The following is a 21,531-nucleotide window of genomic DNA, read 5'->3' as shown; positions in this document are numbered from 1 at the left end:
GAATAACACCCACATCCAAGACAGCTCTAGATCAAATTTTTGCAAATAGAAATAAACTTAACCCAACTCTAGAAGTATACAATGCAGGATTCAGCGACCACCAAGCTGTCATTCTAAAGGTCGATGTTAGCAAAGATACCTCAAACCCAGTCCCACCAAAAACTTTACGAAGGTTTTTCACCCAAGAGAACTTGAACAAGCTAAATGCCCTCCTTAGTAAAGAAAAGTGGACAGAGATGTACACAGCCAATGATGTCAACATGAAATTCAACATATTTCTTGACAAAATGATCCACCACTTTGAAGAGGCCTTTCTGCAAAAACCAGTAAGAATAAATAATAACAATAGAAACAAGAGTTGGATTACACCAGCTATAAAAATCTCTTGCAAACATAAAAGAATACTCCACATGTTATGTAAACAAAGTAGTGACTCCCCCAACTAACAGAATACTATAAAAACTACACATGTATCCTAAGAAGAGTGATAAGACAAGCAAAAAGGATGCAGAATGATGAGTACATTGACAAATGCAGCAATAAAGTAAAAGCAATGTGGAATATCATAAAAAGGGAAAGAGGGGAAATGAAAGCTTCACACATGAACTTAGAAATCAAACTCAACAATGAATCTATATCTAATCCCGAAGTTGTGGTGAACTCTTTCAACAATTTCTTTACAAGCATAGCTGAAAAACTGGTCCAAAATAATCCTAACACAAATTACCAACCAGCAAGCCAAAAATATCACACATGTGCAGAGTCAATTTTCATTACCAAAGTCACTGAAAATTATGTTGCAAAAGCCCTCAGACAGTTAAAAAATTCATATTCAGCTGGAATTGATGGTATCCCAGCAGCTGTAATCAAAAATTGTGAACACACAATTGCTGAACCATTTACTCACCTCTGTGACTGTTCTCTCCAGGCAGGTATCTTCCCTGAAGCTCTGAAACTTTCTAAAGTAATTCCTGTCTTCAAAAAAGGTGATAATAAAGATATGAATAACTACAGGCCTATCTCAATCTCATCCTGGTTTTCTAAAGGTTTTGAAAAAATAATGTCCAAAAAAATGATGGACTTCATTGAAAAAAAATATTTACTAAGTTTAGCTCAACAAGGGTTCAGAAGCAACAAATCTACTGAAACTGCAGTATATGATTGCATAAACACGCTTTTAGAACTGTTAGACAGAAAACAACCCATAACAGGCATAATTCTGGATCTGTCAAAGGCTTTTAACCACAAAATATTACTGGAAAAATTAGAACACTACGGTATCAGAGGAATTGTAAACAACTGGATTGCTACATTCCTAACCAATCGGATGCAGAGAGTCAGCATGAAATATACTAATAGACAAAGCAACTCAATAACCGAAATACTATCAAGTAATAAAACTGTAAAGCAAGGTGTTCCACAGGGCTCAGTATTGGGACTCCTACTTTTCCTCCTGTATATTAATGACTTGAGCCTGAATGTTGATGCACACAAAACAATAATATTTGCTGATGACACAACTGTACTCCTCAAAGGGGAGAATACAGAGACTGTGCAAAAAGCTGTGAACTTGGCTACTGATCAACTCAGCAACTGGGCAAAAATTGACAGATTAACTATCAACACCAAAAAGACAGCTTCCATGAACTTCCACACAACACAAAATGCAAATTCCTCTCAGCCATTTGTCACTATAAATAACCAGTCAATAGATACCAACACTGTTTTCAAGTTCCTAGGTCTGTGGGTTCAAGATAACCTGAAATGGAATACACATATACAGGAAAGGTAAATGCCAGGATTTGTACTGTCTGTTATGCATTGAGTGTACTGAAAACATGTGCTAACCTGAAAACATTAACCTGTGCATACTACGCTTACATACAAGCCCACCTAAAATATGGTGTAATATTCTGGGGAAATTCTCCAACTGCTCTGAGCACATTCAGAATCCAGAAGAGAGCAATGAGGATTATTACTGGGAGCAAACCCAGAGACTCCTGCAAACCCATCTTCAGAAAGTTGGAAATCCTTACACTGCCTTGCCTTTACATTCTTGAGACTAAAATTTTTCAGAAAACACATAGTGCCAACTGACCCCAGAGTCGTAAAAAATAATGAAATACATGAACACAACACCATGAAAAATGCAAACCTGCATGTTATACGTACAAACACTCAACTGTATAAAAAGGGAGTTTTCCACATGGGCCTCCAACAGCTCAACAATCTTCCAACTAGTATTAAGTCCATCGAGACAACATAAAATTTAGCAAAGCCGTGAAGTCATATTTGTTGTGTCACTGTTTTTACTCTGTAAATGAGAACTTAGAACAGTAATCTTGCTGTTTGTGTTAAATTGAAAACATTGAGCAATATAATACATTAGGATACTATAGGCCTACGTTAATATATGTTAACAATGTTAAATGATATTTTCCGACATCTGCAACACACTGTGTACCGTCAGATCACATGGAATAAATAAATAAAAATAAAATAAATATTTCCTCGCTTTATTTCATAGCTGACTGATTACACTGGATTTAATCATATGAGGATAAAATTTTAGATCAGTGAATCAAAACGGTAACACTCATATTTATAACATAAAAAGATGTACTTTGCATATTCAGTTGAATAGACTTACTGGCTGGATATCAAAGTAATTCATGTTAAAAATAGTGACTGGATCACTAACAACCATTTTAAGTGCAACAAATTTTGTGTACTTTTTGTCAAATTTAGTTCATGGGAGCCAATACATTTTCAAACTCAACGAATCATTTACACAAAAAAAATGGGGAAAAGAAAGGAAACCTGCAATCAGACCCTAAGGAATATGCGGTAGTCAACCAACCACAGTGTCCTGCTCAGTCATGCATCATTGGATGCACGATTGAGGGGCATGGGGTCAGCACACCTGACCCCTGTCGATGTTCCAACCTTGAAGCCACTATCTCTGTGTGGCAGCTCTTCAATTGGCATCATGAGATTGAGTGCACCCCAATCCAGTCCTCACACCAAGGAAAAATCCAAGGTAGTACTGGGAACTTAGTCCAGGTGCCCCGCAAGAGGGCACAAAGCTATGGAGGCAGAACAGGTAAGAAATGGGCAGATTCAGAATTTTGTCTTCTCTTGGAAAAATATCTCCAGATGCCCATGGATGGAACAAAGACATACACTTTTGCTGTGACTATTGGTATTTTAACAAGTGTACGATTAGAGATGCTTATCAGTCCTGAAAGTAATGGAAACCTTGGATAATCTGGGGCACTGTAGATATTTTTCTAATATGGATAATAGGATCAGCCAAGGACTGCGCTTACATTCCTGTTAGGATAGTTCTGGCATACGCCATTTGCACTTGTCACATTTCAATGCCTCTTAATAGACTGTTGTGAAGATTGAAAGCCAGACATTGCATGGTGTATTTAGATTACATAATAGCCTTTGCAAATAACATGGAACAGCATGTACTGTGGCCAAGGAAAGTGTTCAAGCAGTTGCAGAAAGGCGCATTTAACAATCAGTTTAAAATGTATGTTATCTGGAAGAAGTACGGTATTTATGACATGTAATTAGTCAAAAGGGAGTCCAAATGGACCCCAAGGGTAATAAAAGCAGTACACGATTTTCTACTAGTGTGTATGGAAAAAGAGTTGCAGTCTTTCATGCCTGGCAAATTATTACTGAAAGTCTGTACCAAAATTTGCAGAAGCAGCAAGGCTGCTCACTGATATACTGAATAAACTGACAACTCAAAGTGCACAACAGTGTGTTACACAAACAAACAAAACCCAGACCTTGTATTGTGATAAAAGCTATGTTGCAAAATGAAACGTTAAAACAGATAGATGACTAGGTATTAACACGGCATAGGAATTGTAAAACAACAGAACTATATGTATCTGAACAATATCAGCAGTGATAACGTAAGCAGGACATGTAATACTTTGTAATGAACTAAATACCAAGTACACAATGAACCAAATTAAGTCTTCATTGTGTTCTACTGCAGAGATTATCAGCATCAGCAAAGCATTTGTGATGTTCAGTCTGGACATCTTAGGCCCTTTTAGACAGACACCAGCTGGGAACCTCTATGTGTTTACAGTAATGATCACTTTTCGTACTTCCAAGAAATGATAGCTATTTTAATTAACAAGCTGACACAGTGGCATGTGTCGTGGTTAATAAATTGCCTATTAATGTTTATCACTCCAGAGGCACTGAGTACAGATCAAGGCATAAACTTCAACTCAGAACTGGTAAAGCAGCTTTGTTATCTGTTGCAAATTCATAAAATAAAAGCAAGTACATTACACCCACACAAAAATGGCAAAACAGAACATGTTGTGTGTGTGTGTGTGTGTGGTTTGAGGTTTTCGGGCGCTACACAGCGTGGTCATCAGCGCCCAGACACACAGAAACAGGAACACATGTGGTGAAGGGACGAAGACGGACAGCGAACAAGGAGAATGGCTAAAAGGCACAGGCCTGACGCAGTTCCAAATCCTCACATACAGAGGCAAAACAAGAGGAAAAGAAACGCACTAAAAAAGGAAAGGGAACACAAGGAAAAGAGAACAGAAATCAAAGTGAAACAAGTAGGTAATCGTGACTGGTGGACCTCTTACCTAAAACCTGGGTTAGCCAGTCACCCAGCAGCACATTAAAATCCTCTCCCTAAAATCCGAGGCAACAAATTGGACAGGACACAAAACCGTAAGACCTTAACCACAGTTGTTGCGTCGTCTTGCAAAATAGAGGGCAAATCTGGTGGCAAGGAAACCACCACCCTCTGGTCGGAGAATAAAGGACAGTCAAGTAAAATGTGGCAGACAGTAATCTGGGTGCCACAAGCACTGCAGATTGGGGGGTCCTCCCACCGGAGTAAAAAACCATGCGTTAAGGGACTGTGCCCGATGCGCAGAACATGTTCATATCATGATAGGGAAGATGTTGAATCACTATGTCAACAGTCATCACAATGACTGGGATATGCCATTACCTTATGTAGTGGCTGCATACAACTCAAAAATTCATGAGTATATAAGTCTATCAAAGTATGAGGTGAAATGGCGAAACACAGAGTGAGGGAAAACCGTGTATCAGTGGGGAATCTTGCATAAACCTCATAGACAGTATGGCACGAAGTACAAGATGATTACTAAGTGGTTGCAATGACCCCACCAGTAAGTGTGAAGTTACAGCACCCTAATCAAACAACAGTCGTTCACATTGCGCATATTCGACCCTTCCAGAGTGTGCCAGGGCTTTACCACCATTACCAGCAGAGGGGTAAGAACAGAAAAGTTACAAGCCAAAGTGAGCAAATAACTCCTGTGCAGTCTGCACATACTTTGCCATACATGCTAATATCAACAGACAGACACAGAGAAGAGAGAAAGCTATGCAATGCACTCCTAGTCAATGAAATGGGAGACTTGGGGACATTTTTAAATTTCAGAACAAAGTAATATCTGCCATTTATGCTAGATAGGAAGACTCATACATCAATGGCTGAAAAAGAACTGTGCCAATGCAAGAGGGAACAGGTTATAGCATGCCCTTGCAGGGTGATCCAAACTCTTGTGGGGACATACAAAATGGAACTATTTCTAAGGAGCAGAGAGTAAGAGAATATCCTTTTATTTATTCATTTATTATTTATTTTCTGTCCATATAACAAAAAGTTTTTGGACATTGTCAGGAAAATTTAGCTTACATTACACATATACAGTAAAATATTTACATTATGAATATAATAGAGGGAAACATTCCACGCGGGAAAAATATATTTAAAAACAATGATGATGTGACTTACCATACGAAAGCGCTGGCAGGTCGATAGAAACATAAACAAACACATACATACACACAAAATTCTAGCTTTCGCAACCAATGGTTGCTTCGCCAGGAAAGAGGGAAGGAGAGGGAAAGACGAAAGGATGTGGGTTTTAAGGGAGAGGGTAAGGAGTCATTCCAATCCCGGGAGCGGAAAGACTTACCTTAGGGGAAAAAAAGGACAGGTATACACTCGCACACACACACACATATCCATCCGCACATACACAGACACATGCAGACATTTGTCAGACAAATGTCTGCACTGTTTTCCAAGATGGCACTACAACTTGAAGTCATCTATAGAGTAACAACACTTCTCTATTAATAATTGCTCCAGTCTACTATTTAGCATATTTAGATTGCTTTCTTGAGTTTACAGGGTAGTGCATTGTAGAAAATTGCTCCCATTCTATGTGGGCTGTGGTCCGTTGCCTTTTTATTAGTCACAATTCTATAAAAATTTTCCCTTGGACATCACAACTTATTACAATTTTCAACATTACCATCAACTTACTGGGAACCAGTTTTGACAATACACTTCATCATCAGGACCTCTAAATACATAGTGGCTGAATTTTCCCGAAAGACATTAGTCAGGAAATCCCATGTGAAAATAATCGTCATCTGCATCAGCTCTTCTAGTAAACTCTATTTTACAAGGCAGTGCTCCAGGCACTGAATCACAGGGTCATCCGCATCCAAAAGGAGTTCCGTGCATCATGGTAACTACACCAGGACAACGCACTGGCTCACACTGCCTCTTCTTCATGGCTACCTGCCCCATATCAGTGTGAACACAATGCCACAGCCATCCCACAGTCCTGATCTGGTCCTGATGGACTTTTTCTTGTTTCCTCAGCTGAAAACAGACATCAAAGGAAAGCATTTCAAGTCCGTGGACAATGTGGAAGATACTTCAACGGCTTCCCTGGAGAGCATTTCTGACTGAGGAGTTCCAGAAATCTTACAATGCATGGAAATCACACTGGCAAAAATGTATTGATGCACAAGTGTCATACTTCACAGAATTTTAAGTTGTTGAACCTATCTGAGCAATAATTAAAACAAATAAAAAACAGCAATGCATTACTCTCTAGACAAACCTCCTGTGGGTCAGAAGCTTTTCCCTCATACATGCTACCAGCTCAAACGTTAGGATCATTCCATCAGCTTTGTGTTTTCAACTGGCACTGTCTCCACACCAACCATCAGTTGAATGTTCAGATAAGCTATTACAGCTGCATAGATCGGCATCATCTACATCTACATCCATACTCCGCAAGCCACCCGAACTATGAGCTGTCAGCTGGCCCCACTTCCGGGCTTTGAACTGATTGCACTGAGGCACGCCTGCCCAGTAGGTGCCATCACCTGACAATCGAGCCAGTTTCTGAGTGTCCTGGGTTCAACTTGGGGCAGACGCCTGCCTGCCAGCTCAGGCCACCTGCAGTAGCATGCTACACCAGCAGCAAACTCTCTCTCTGCACTGTGGAGCTGACTCCCGACGCATCTGCTAGGGCACCATTGTCGTCAACCGCTGATAAAATGCCAAAGCATTCCATTGCCTCAGCATATGCCACTCACTACTACTAACTGCTGTAGCTGGCACCTCAACCTCCTGGATGGAAGCTGTTGTGACTCGCCGATCATTCAAAGTCCCGCCGCGCAATTACGCGCGTCCTCTAAATGCAGCGCTGTCTGCCAGCCATGCAGCAGCTGCGCCACCTAAGCGGCCAGCCAACCAGCGGCCGCTAGACTTGGACTCAGTGCTCTTTCGAATGCTACCGTGTTCACGTCTTGCTTTGTCCACTTGCTCAGTGACTTATATGTGTTGTGCCGTTTTGAAATAAATGTGTTCAACTTGACGTTATAACAAAAGCGTCAAATAGTTTTGTTGTCGAATAAGCATTCTTGACTCTGCATTCACCATGGTACTGGAGGGCCCATCCCAAAGCTTCCAACGCATGCCACTCTGGAGGTCTGCAACACAGCCACTTCACATGACTGAAATACTTGTTTTTAACAGTTATACTCAATAGCCAGCATCTCTGAATGTGTCTCTTCCCTGGATGCATTGACATCCAATTATTTTATTGCCACTGAGTGACAGGTGGAACGCATGATGGATATGGAATGGTGGTCAGTATCAGATGAGCCTATCTTTTTCTTCATCTAAATGTTAAATATTTGGCATTCCTTCTGCCAGAAACCAGCCTAGACGAACATTCTGCCCTGGAGCAGTTCTGGAAACTATAGCAATGCTCTGTGTTCTTATTACTACAACACCAAAAATATATATAGGAAACAAAACTTCAAGTACACAAGTTGTCATTAAACAAAGAGAAGGTTTTCAATAAATTCTTACAAGCCATAACTTTATCATCAGTTGTGAAAGATGTCTTTAACAATGATGTCTGGTACTGCATTTCCCCTACTTACTTTTACTTAATACTGTATCAAATTCAACAAAATCTAACATTACCTCGTCTGTGAGTTCCAGCTGATCATCAGGTTTCAGCAGCAGTTTTGCACCAACAGCCACTCCTGAGTTTCCATGACGCCTCCCACCAGGTACAATAGCTGGGCGTGATTTACGTGCACTCTGCAGAATATACAAGTGTATTAGACATAATCCAATTTTTGGCATGTATCAGAATATATACATAAACAGAGGAAGACATAATAATTGCACAAAATGGGCGCACATAAAATGCATGTTTCACAAGGTCACTACATATGTTTCAGCCTAGGGGCATCCACAAACTTGTCAGTCCAAAGAACAGAGGGAAATACCAGCAATGAACGAAATATGAAGTTCCCAGCAGGTCAAAACTTCTAATGCTTGAAGCAAATGCAGGTGAAAATAGGAATCAAAAATATACACAATTACAGAAAAAGTACATTTAAGAGAACATTGTGCTGTGTAAATTCACCTTCACATTCTGTCAATTGATCTTTGCTATAATGATTGATATTACTAATGCAGAAGTTTAAGTAATATTAAAAAATAAAATTATGAAGGAAAGAAAACAAAAATAAATGTTGCATAGGCACTATGTACTACCAGTTGTACAAGTATTCCAAGACTTTTTTAAATGCTTGTATAGTTCAAGAGATGAATCAAAAAGACCCCCAAAATGACCCCATTAAGTTTTATTTACATTCCCTCTGCAAACATGCCTTCGCCCTAGCCAGATTACGCTCCCATATTCTATTTTCTCAGGCTTGTCTGACATTTGGCATTACCCCCAAAGGCCTCACACTTAAAGTTCCCATCTCTGGCTGCAACCCTTCTTTCCATCAGCCCCTATACCAGTTCCAAACTGAACAATCCATTGCCCTCACCCACCTAATCCTTCACCTACACATCAACTCAGCCAATGAACACACCCGTCAACTCCTACCCTTAATAAAAGTCCTTAATCTTTCCTCTCCCACATCCACACCGGCTGTTCAGAGCATCCTCCTACAGGCCAACCATAAATTAGAACAGCATGCCACCCTCCACCTCAAAAAACTATCCAATCTCCTGGTTTTCCACCTCCGGAAAGGCAACTCACTCACCCTTCACAACCTTTCCAGCAAACCTCAACCTCCTCTCATTGCACACAAACCCAGTCTCTCCCATCTACTCAATCTCCCACTTCCAGCTCCAGTCCCTCCAAAACCTCAAAATTCCAATCAACACAATCTGGAACCACAACACCCTAATTCAGTAGTTAACCTTTCCTTCAAACCTCTCTCCCAATCCGAAACCTCTGTCCTATCCAAAGGCCTCACCTTCAGCCCCACTCCCAGATTCAACCAAACAGCCCTCGTCAAAGATTTACTGTCCTACACTCGTACTCTCTGCTGGAAATATCACTTTGCCACGAAGAAAAATGATCCTAATCCTACTCCTAATGATCCAACTCCCCAAGACACTATCCAAATTGAACCCTGCCTGGAACAGTTCCGTCCTCGGTCGCAGCAGGACCCACCTCCTCTTCCTCAAAATCACCCTCTCCAAACCTTCCAGGAATTTCTGACTTCCAGCCTTGCATCTCAATCCTTCTTAAAAAACCTTAATCCTACTCCCAGCATCACAACTGCTGAAGCCCAGGCTATCCGTGATCTGAAGGCTGACCGATCCATCGTCATTCTTCCGGCAGACAAGGGTTCCACGACCGTGGTACTTGATCGACGGGAGTATGTGGCTGAGGGACTGCGTCAGCTTTCAGACAACACCACATACAAAGTTTGCCAAGGTAACCCCATTTCCGATGTCCAGGCAGAGCTTCAAGGAATCCTCAGAACCTTAGGCCCCCTGCAAAACCTTTCACCTGACTCCATCAACCTCCTGACCCCACCGACACCCCGCACCCCTACCTTCTACCTTCTTCCTAAAATCCACAAACCCAATCATCCCGGCCGCCCCATTGTAGCTGGTTACCAAGCCCCCACAGAATGTATCTCTGCCTACGTAGATCAACACCTTCAACCCATTACATGCAGTCTCCCTTCCTTCATCAAAGACACCAACCACTTTCTCGAACGCCTGGAATCCTTACCCAATGTGTTACCCCCGGAAACCATCCTTGTAACCATTGATGCCACTTCCTTATACACAAATTTCCCCACGTCCAGGGCCTCGCTGTGATGGAGCATTTCCTTTCACGCCGATCACCTGCCACCCTACCTAAAACCTCTTTCCTCATCACCTTGGCCAGCTTCATCCTGACCCACAACTTCTTCACTTTTGAAGGCCAGACATACCAACAATTAAAGGGAACAGCCATGGGTACCAGGATGGCCCCCTCGTACGCCAACCTATTCATGGGTCGCTTAGAGGAAGCCTTCTTGGTTACCCAGGCCTGCCAACCCAAAGTTTGGTACAGATTTATTGATGACATCTTCATGATCTGGACTCACAGTGAAGAAGAACTCCAGAATTTCCTCTCCAACCTCAACTCCTTTGGTTCCATCAGATTCACCTGGTCCTACTCCAAATCCCATGCCACTTTCCTTGACATTGACCTCCACCTGTCCAATGGCCAGCTTCACACGTCCGTCCACATCAAACCCACCAACAAGCAACAGTACCTCCATTATGACAGCTGCCACCCATTCCACATCAAACGGTCCCTTCCCTACAGCCTAGGTCTTCGTGGCAAACGAATCTGCTTCAGTCCGGAATCCTTGAACCATTACACCAACAACCTAACAACAGCTTTCGCATCCTGCAACTACCCTTCCGACCTGGTACAGAAGCAAATAACCAGAGCCACTTCCTCATCCCCTCAAACCCAGAACCTCCCACAGTGACAGGATACTTTCCGGGACTGGATCAGACTCTGAATGTGGCTCTCCAGCAGGGATACGACTTCCTCAAATCCTGCCCTGAAATGAGATCCATCCTTCATTAAATCCTCCCCACTCCACCAAGAGTGTGTTTCCTCCGTCCACCTAACCTTCGTAACCTGTTAGTTCTTCCCTATGAAATCCCCAAACCACCTTCCCTACCCTCTAGCTCCTATCCTTGTAACCGCCCCCGGTGTAAAACCTGTCCCATGCACCCTCCTACCACCACCTACTCCAGTCCTGTAACCCGGAAGGTGTACACGATCAAAGGCAGAGCCACATGTGAAAGCACCCACGTGATTTACCAACTGACCTGCCTACATTGTGATGCATTCTATGTGGGAATGACCAGCAACAAACTGTCCATTTGCATGAATGGACACAGGCAGACAGTGTTTGTTGGTAATGAGGATCACCCTGTGGCTAAACATGCCTTGGTCCACGGCCAGCACATCTTGGCACAGTGTTACACCGTCCGGGTTATCTGGATACTTCCCACCAACACCAACCTATCCGAACTCCGGAGATGGGAACTTGCTCTTCAATATATCCTCTCTTCCCGTTACCCACCAGGCCTCAATCTGTGCTAATTTCAAGTTGCCACGACTCACACCTCACCTGTCATTCAACATCATCTTTGCCTCTGCACTTCCGCCTCGACTGACATCTCTGCCCAAACTCTTTGTCTTTAAATATGTCTGCTTGTGTCTGTATATGTGTGGATGGGTATGTGTGTGTGTGCGAGTGTATACCCGTCCTTTTTTCCCCCTAAGGTAAGTCTTTCCGCTCCCGGGATTGGAATGACTCCTTACCCTCTCCCTTAAAACCCACTTCCTTTCGTCTTTCCCTCTCCTTCCCTCTTTCCTGATGAGGCAACAGTTTGTTGCAAAAGCATGAATTTTGTGTGTATGTATGTGTCTGTCTGTGTTTCTATCGACCTGCCAGTGCTTTCGTATGGTAAGTCACATCATTTTTGTTTTTAAATATACATATTCCTTTTCCACTAGTACATGAACCATAGGAAGAATGACTGCTTAAATGACTCTATGTGCACGGTCATAAGACTTTGAAGGTGATACTGAAAATCTTTAGAAAATCGAACAGAATTAGTTTTAAAAAAATTATAAACAATTTTATTGTTTTTCAAAATATTCCCCTTTGATATCAATACATTTTTGCATTCAATAAAACCAATCCTTAAAGCCATGCTGCCATTCCTCCTGAGGACTTTGGAAGACAGGTTTTTGTAATTTTCCAGTGCTTCATATGATGACAAAAAAGTGATCCCATAAATCTTATCTTTAATTTTTGAAACAAAAAGAAATCACAAGATGCTAGGTCTGGACTGTATGGTGGGGGATTCATGGTGCCAATCTTTAGGGCATCCAGGTACTCAATTGTTAGTAGTGCTATTCGCAAAAAAGCACTGTCGTGATGCACAAATTATTTTTCCTATACACATTCTTCACCAACTTATGCAAGCAGTAAACAGACAGTGTAAATGTATCAATTTGATCTAAGAGACCCTAGTCTGGAAACAATTGCCTCTCAAGTTACAACTGAAAATCGTTCTGATATCTCTGACTGTGAAATATATGTACTGGTATGATATACAGTGGAATACATATATTGATGCTAAGATTGTAGGGTAGGAAACATTCAGATGGTAGTATGGAGCAAAACAAGGAAAAACGTCTAGTAAACATGGGTTCTATAATTGATATCTTAAGAGCTATGAGCACTTGTTCATCTCTGACACGGCGAAACACGTTTCTTCTACTGGACAAGTGTCCACAGCTCTTAAGGTATGCATTTCAAAGAGGATGCAATATGCACTTCTTTTTGTCAGGTTATTCAACAATTCTTCACCAATGGAACTGTGCAACCATGGAAAAGAAGCAGTGAAAGACCAGTTGTTGGAGAGAATAATGAAATTGCAATATCAGTTGCAGTGAATCATAACCCACAAATATAACTTGGCAGTTTGTCAGACACCCATTTGTCAAATTTTGAAATGTAGAAAATATCATCTGTTTCATATTTTCTTCCATCATCTCGCTTCACCTGACTTGTTTGTGGAGTTACACGAAGAGTGAAGTTTATAATGATATGCCAACAACACACAGTAACATGATTCAGTGCATCGCGAATGCATATCAGAAGATTATATCAGAAACACTTCTCAGTTCTGATGAATCATTCCATGTGCAGATAATTAACTGCATCAAAGGGGGTGGTAACATTTTTTAGCACTTACTGTGAAATTCTTACCCAACTCAAACAAGCTCCCTGTTCATGGGACGAAGGACATACCTCAAATGAGTACTCTGTTGGTGAGAGGTGAGAGGACACACCTCAAACTTTCTTCAAAATTACTGAAAAGCTTTTTTTTTTTTTACTGAATGCATTTTTCTTGAGATCATACGATTTGTTTTTTGGGAATTTCACTCAACAAAAAAGGTTTTATATACAAAAGTTATAAATTTTTTCCCTTGTTCTTATTTAAGGTTTCAATGTTTCACCCCCCACCCCCACCCTTCCATGGGGCGGTCAGGGAGAGTATCGCCAGATAGGATTTTTTAAAATATTGAATACATATGTTTCCATTTTTTAAGCCAATGTGTAGTTTTTGTGATTTTTTGCTGTCTCAAGATAAAAAACTCACTCTGTATAATATGGACATTTGACTAATGTAGGACTGTGTTGTCAATGTGTCCAAAGATTTGTATTGACTAGTGTCAGCTGCAGCTCCAGGTATGGTAGAGAAAAATAAATAAAGCTCATTGTTAATGCCAAATACAGAGAGAATATTATAAAATGAAATCATAAAGTTCATTCAAGAGTGCTTACTGTGAATATTTAAAGTTGTGATGATACCATAAGACATCTGATTTCATGAATAGTGGTCAGGCTGAAAGACACTAGGCTGACTCAGTATTGGTCATGTGACCAAAGTTTTAAAATTAAATGCAAGACAGAGCCTAGGGATCTTTTGCTGGTGTGTGGTTGAACTGCTAAGGTGTTCAGAAGAAACTTTGCAGCCACAGAACCATTTGGGTTTAAGTATTGTACAAATATTTCAGTGACCACAATTTCAGGACTTAGAATAATATAGGGACTCTAAATGCTGGTGAAAACAGAATCACATGCTGGTTATCAGCATTTGGATAATTTTGACCAAAGCAAAATTTGTTAAAGTTTAAAGATTTGTGTGCAGTTGTTGAACTTTGTGATTATCACTGCATGTTTTTTGTGATTTTGTTGCTCAGCTCAAGCATTTAGTCTGCACTTTCTGCACTTGTTACTGCCTGAAAATTGCTCTACTTGCACTACAGATTAATTATTCAATGTAAGAAGGTCGTTTCAAAAGTCTTGTACACTGCACATGTGCAATCGTTATGGCAGTGTGATCAAGTTGCAATTCATATCAATTGCAAGTGAGACTTTAGACTTGATGGTCATATTTGTGTTTAGCTGGTTTACATGGCAGTGTTGTCAGTAATTCAGTTTTAAAATAGAAGCTGAAACCGAGTCAGATCAGATCACATGTAGTGACCAGAATAGCTACATCAAAATTGGATCCCTACCTGGAAAGAACCCAACGGCAATTTTCAATGCTTTTAGAGAGGTGTGTAGGCATTGCGTATCACGGTTACCTGCTCCTTTCTGTGAACATCAGGTAAGCACTGAGGACAACCCAAGAAGTGGAAAGCCATCTCGACTGCACCATACCACACCTCTCAGGTTATTGTTAATGATACTTTGAGAGAGGACTGATGAAAAATATGAGGAAATTGCATATGAGGCCAGAATGTCTGTCATTTCAGCATACAGAATCATAATTGAAAATAAAATTTGGGGTAAGCTACAGCCAGATGAGTTCCATATGATCTGAGTGAAGAGAAGAAAGCAGGCTGCAAAAGAATCACAGAAGAATTGCTTCAACATTAGCACATATAAGGAAAACAGTTTCTGAAACGGATTGTTGCACTTGATGAAAGCTGGATATCACATTTTGGGTAAGAACTGACATCGCAGGTGTCGCAATGGAAAAATTCCCAACTCTCCACACCCAAAAATATTCCACCACCAACAATCAACGGTGAAACTCATTATTATTTTTGTGTACGACACAAATAGTCATAGCAACAAATAGGGTGCCCCAGGGGATGTCTGTAACAGGCGCGTACTACAAGTTGTTTCTGCGAAATGTTTTGTGCCCAAAACCTCGTTCTCATTTTGCACAATAAAGAAAGACTGCATACTGCCATACCAGTGAGTTGTCCATATATTTATGTACTTAGTTATTTCACTATTTCTGCATAACATCCCAGTGCCATTGATATCATCAGTTCCTTCCTCTTCCTTTCCTTTCTCCAGCTCCACCTTCAATTTACATAATATTTCACTATTTTCTTTGCTAATAAATGTGCTTTATGAATATGAGCTGTATTAAAATCTAAGGTTGTGTAATCATGCTCTCCTTGTTACGTAGTAAATAACTGATACTTACTGGGGATGAATATCACATTATTGTTGCTGAAGCCTCAGTGAATCTGGACATTGACAGAAATGTTACAAGACAAATTCATAACTGTGAGGCCTCCAATCTCATGTTAAACATCTGAACTATTGTTCAACAGAAACAGATAACCCATAATGATTTATTTATATAAAGAAGAAGTAACATAATAAATTTTTGTAAGAACATTTAACAAGGGAAAAGTAACAGTGGAGAGCCACCAATCACAACATTTCCTAGTGTGGCCACAGTGAAACTGTTGTCAGGATGTGGTATGGTGCCAGTAAGAGCACAAGACACGGAGCAGTGGGACATCCCAGTAGAATGCAGGCAGTGATATGACAGGCTGTCTTCCATGAGACTCGAGCTAAAACTAAAAGTGTTTCAAGCTCATATTATCTGGGTCTGGTGTTAGACTATGGAGTAGTAATATCTGCCATTTGCACAACTGTATAGAAGAAGGACTCTGCCACCATCATCAAAACTGCACATGTGGATGCAAAAACTTTAATTTCAGGATGCTAGTTTTAATAGCTCATAGCTGTGTAGCAATGCTTTATTGTTCACTTCAGTATCTTAGGATTTACGCCAAACACACTGGATTTTGCACAAACTACATAGCACTATAATGTACAGCAGTATCAATGCTGAAATCACTGATTCCATTCTTTTCCAAATTTTCTTCCTCAAAACTGAGGTGGAAGCAACTAATGAACAGGTACACAAAGTGCTGTAGTCGGCTCACTCAACAAGGTGCTAAGATGTTGTTTCAGTCAAAGTAATATCATGCCACAACAGAATTGTGACCAGCAAAGTGACTGAATAACTAAATTAGTGCTTCACTATTAACTGCCTTGGTTATTATTTGATTAATTAACTCTGCCACTTCAACTTTCTAAACTAATACTGAGACACAAGTAATTATTTGAAATTTTTTATAGTGGACAATAGTTAGTAATTTACGAACATAATATCTACTGCCTCTTGTTCTAATGTCAGTTGGGCTTAACTTCATACAAGATACTGAGAGTCATCTTTTAGTGTTATAGCTGAAGGTGTCAAACTCAGTGCTCAAGTTAATCTGGAATACTCGAATAAATATTTCAAGTATCATTATTTCAACAAGTTCCTGTTACATGCTAGAGCTATCCCAAATGGTTGGGGCAATCACCACTGCAGATTCCTTGTGCACTAAAGTGTTTAGAAAGTGAAAACATGAGTAGTTGTGATCAGTAACAGAGAGATTTTACCAGACTACAGCTGTATGATAGACCAACAGTGACTGGCAGTATGTTAAAGGCACCAACAGAGAACAGAAGAATGTGTGTGTTCCCCTAGTCAAAACTTTTAAGCAAAATCACAATGAGCATTGAGGCAATCATCCCACTGACACAACAGGTTAATCATTCGGTACAACATCATGTCCAGCTGCATGAAGAAGTCCACAACTGCCTGCAGCACACCCTTGTCCCACAGGAATCGTTGACCCTTCAAGGCCTTTTCTAAGGGACAAAAGGTGTGATAATCCTGCAACGAGAGATCAGGGCTACAGGATGGGTGCTCTAGTGTATCCCATTGAGTTGGCACAAATGTCTGCATTACGACAGTAGTGATTTGGGGATGTATGACATCATAAACAGGCGGCAGCCACTGTCACAGTTTTCCCAGATGTTTTGCCTTAATTGCATGCCACAGTTCCTCCAGTGTTGTGCAGTATCACTAACCAGTGAGGTTCCTTGAAATCAATATGCAACGGGCACCTGTAATCAAAGAACAGAGTAAGCATCACCTTTTCAACAGATGACAGGCTCCTGAACTTCTTGGGACGAGGGGTTGATGGATGACACACTGCATCATCAACACTTTCAACTCCAGTTCCCTGTGACAGCACCAGCTTTCATCGCCCGCAGCAGTGCGCACAAGAAATGTATTGCCTTAAACACTGAAACACATAGCTGCTTCAGGCAAACAGTTATTCGGTTTGCTTCTTGTTTGGCATCCATCAGCCAGGGTATACACTCATTGCAGACCTTACGGTGGCATAAATCCTGACGGATAACGTGTTGCATGCTACCTGAAGTTGATGTCCCAATCCTCAGATACTGCAAGAATGGTTATGAGCCGGTCTGCCCCAGTTGCATCATCAACCACACACTTGACGTCTGTAATAGATGAGACTGGCCTCCCAGATCAATTGGCATATTGTGAAATCACAACCAGCATGTAACTTGGCACACCATTCCGTAGCAATTGTTTTCATATATGCATTTTTCAATGCTTGTCCTTCAGCAGCCACAAAAGAATAACAGCCCATTAGTTCTGTTTCGAAGCATTTGGTTATAACACCCCATAGTTCATGTTTCCGCATTTGCTTCGGAAAGACACGAATGCCGCATTAATCCTTTGAATACATGTTGATGCTTGTATACCTGTATCAGAGTCATGTGGGATTGCACATATGCTGCAGCAATGCCCTTAAAAAATTTGGCAGGATATTAACCACTAAGAGATTCCCAGAAAACTTGGTTGTATCCCAATATGATCAGATTGTCAGCACTGGTCTTGCAAAATTTGGCAGCCAATGAAAAACACTGGATCAATGTAAGACTCCATGTCCACATCCAGTAAACATAAACATGTTTACTAACAAGCTCAGAGGGAGCTCCGCACAACACTAAGGTGCCAATGTCACCTCAGGTGACACCACAAGCACAAAACTATTGTCCTACATTGGTCACGTGCTGCATGGAATCCAATCCTGTTAGCTTCTGCCAGACAGTTACATAACCAGCCACCCGGTCCATAACTGGCCTGTTCCGGCTGAGCTCCAGCCTTGGACACAGGCCATCTCCATGATCAGTCAAGACATCACTGGACACAACCAGCACCACTGATCACAGCCTCACAGAATTCTGCCTAGAGCACACTTCCAGAGTCGCCCCACCAATGCCCGTGTGGTCACTGCTTACCACGCGCCACAGCCTTGTTAGATTCAGCTTCTCTGTACACTCTACGAGCCGCTGCACAGTCATTGAGTGCAGCTACTCACAGCCAACCATGTTCTTGCCACATCCTGCCTACCCTACGTTCTTCGAGCTGCTCATCCATCACCAGGTACCTCCACAGCTCACCAGTGACCACTCTCACTTTGACTTGTATTTGTAGATGCTGTCAGAACCTCTTAATCTTGTGATTGAACTTAGACTCTGGGTTAACTTCCTAATGGTTGGATGCAGTTCAGGTGCCTGCAGAGCTCACATTAACCTGGTCTCTAAATCCTACCAATATAGTCGCCACAGACAGTGGTCATGTGGTGTGAATTGTGCTTGTGTGACAGAGTGTGTTTTCTACTTTACAAGAAGGCCATTTGGCCAAAGCCTCATGTATAGCAGTCTTTTTGTTGTGCCTCTCTTCCACATAAAGAACTTTCTTTTATGCCTGCAATGATGAAACTGTGCTCTGTGCATAAATCTATCAAGCAACTGCCCCTTTCACTCATTTCCTTCAGTCCTTGTTCTCATACTATTTTTCCTCCCCTTCTTTCTCCTACTACTGAATTATATTCACTTATCTTACTTTAATTTACATCATCCTTAATAGACTAAAAATAACTTCTTTTATTACATCACACATTTTTTTTTTCAATCTGAGCATCATCTGAGGAGATAGATGCAATGTATTGACAACTGCCTCAAGATGAAGACATGGTGCTACATGATTTTTACTATTTTCAGTGAGATAAACTGATATTATAGTGTTCATATTTAGTGCGCTGCTATAGAGGGTTTCACCAATTCACCTAGCAACAAAATCTGTTCATTTTGCAATTTATTTACATATATAAGGCAACTTCAGGATTTCCCTTTCTATGGAAGTGTGTTTATTAGATAGGCCTGCTTTGAAACTCTCATTTCTAATATTTTACTGTTCATGTCATTTTCCCATTATCTTTCACTGACTCACTGTGTATATCAAGACGAATTGTTTACTTTCACATAAATATCCTCATTTACAGAACTGTTCTCCCTTAATATCACGTGCATATTTCTATGATTAAAGGTAAATGTTTCAGAAGCTTACGCATGTTATGTGTAACATACTACACCATAAATCAACAACTGTGAGCCATATTTTGACCAGAAAACTATTTCCCACTATTGCTGTGTAGATACTTGTGTGATAAGCACAATACTTCCATTTTTCCCCCTTGTAAAGTTTTCAGAGAAAGAAGATACTGAAATACCAAGTACCAATTTCTGAATTCATAACCACAATATATCTGGTACAGCACAGATCAGATTTTCACATAGTCATCTGTAGATTGGCATTGACAACAAATGATGTCAGAGAAGCAAAGTTTCATAATTCACTACAAAATGAATAAAAAATGTTGACTGGAGAAACCTTTAAAAAGCGAGTTCAGCAAGGGCTTATCCTACAATGTCTCTATACCATGGAAAAGACATGATTGGATTTTTTTATTATTTATCTGACAAGCATAAATACTAAGCAGCAAACATTATTACAGAACACATGAAGTAAGCTACATACAGTAAACATACCCATGGTAAGTGCATGTACGATTACCCCATGGATTACCAAATGCAGGCATCCTCACAATCATTTGGGGCTGTCTGAAGCAGATCTTGCTCAGTGTACAATGCATGACTGAGCTGGCAGCACATCAAGTGGGCCACTGTTTGTGCTTCTCCATAATTTACATAGACAACTTGAAATCCCAAGTTTTGGAGATTACATCTGTATCTTCTGACTCCAGAGCATAGTCAGTTGAGAGCACACCACTTAGTGACCGCACCTTGGTATCCAGTGAGGTTTTCAGATGTTTGAGGCCAATGAGGACCGTTTACAGCTCGCACTTTCCACTTTTGACTCTTGCATTGGGTGGAGTCATTTCCAAGATGTTGCTGGTTTTCCTAAAGTTTTTTGTGGGCCTCAGTCTCTAAATTACAGGGCTCTATTTTAGGTCCCCCCCTTTTTTTGTATACATTAATGATTTCCCATCACATGTTAGGGATTCTGAACCTGTACTGTTCAAATATGAGACTAATCTATTGGTTGAAGGAAATAAAGGAGAAAATCTCACTACATCTGCAGAAGATCTTACAAAAGAAGTGACTGAATGGTTTACCAGAAACAGGCTAATAGTTAATCCCCAAAAAACAGTACTCATGAATTTCCACACAGATCAAGAATAAAAATGTGGCACACCCCATAATATGTATAGATAGCCAAATCATTAGTGCTGTCAATGAAACTAAATTTCTTTATAATGGAAGGAAACATTCCACGTGGGAAAAATTATATATAAAAACAAAGATGAGGTGACTTACCGAACAAAAGCGCTGGCAGGTCGATAGACACACAAACAAACACAAACACACACACAAAATTCAAGCTTTCGCAACAAACTGTTGCCTCATCAGGAAAGAGGGAAGGAGAGGGGAAGACGAAAGGAAGTGGGTTTTAAGGGAGAGGGTAAGGAGTCATTCCAATCCCGGGAGCGGAAAGACTTACCTTAGGGGGAAAAAAGGACAGGTATACACTCGCACACACGCACATATCCATCCACACATACAGACACAAGCAGACATATTTAAAGACCAAGAGTTTGGGCAGAGATGTCAGTCGAGGCAGAAGTGTAGAGGCAAAGAAGTTGTTGAAAGACAGGTGAGGTATGAGTGGCGGCAACTTGAAATTAGCAGAGATTGAGGCCTGGCGGATGACGAGAAGAGAGGATATACTGAAGGGCAAGTTCCCATCTCCGGAGTTCGGATAGGTTGGTGTTGGTGGGAAGT

At 40.9% G+C, this 21,531-nt stretch overlaps 1 protein-coding gene across 1 annotated transcript in view; it reads right to left on the bottom strand.

Annotated features, from left to right (window-relative positions):
• The window catches only part of LOC126484716 (dynein intermediate chain 2, ciliary-like), a 70,015-nt gene that overhangs the window by 22,032 nt on the left and 26,452 nt on the right, over positions 1–21,531 (bottom strand). The window contains exon 3 of the mRNA XM_050108312.1: positions 8,336–8,455. Within this exon, the coding sequence (XP_049964269.1) occupies positions 8,336–8,455 (120 nt within the window). The remainder of the gene's footprint in view (positions 1–8,335; positions 8,456–21,531) is intronic.

This window comes from Schistocerca serialis, chromosome 6 (genome assembly GCF_023864345.2).
Source record: "Schistocerca serialis cubense isolate TAMUIC-IGC-003099 chromosome 6, iqSchSeri2.2, whole genome shotgun sequence".
Classification (NCBI taxonomy): Eukaryota; Metazoa; Arthropoda; class Insecta; order Orthoptera; family Acrididae; genus Schistocerca; species Schistocerca serialis.
This window is presented reverse-complemented; position numbering and strand designations above follow the sequence as displayed.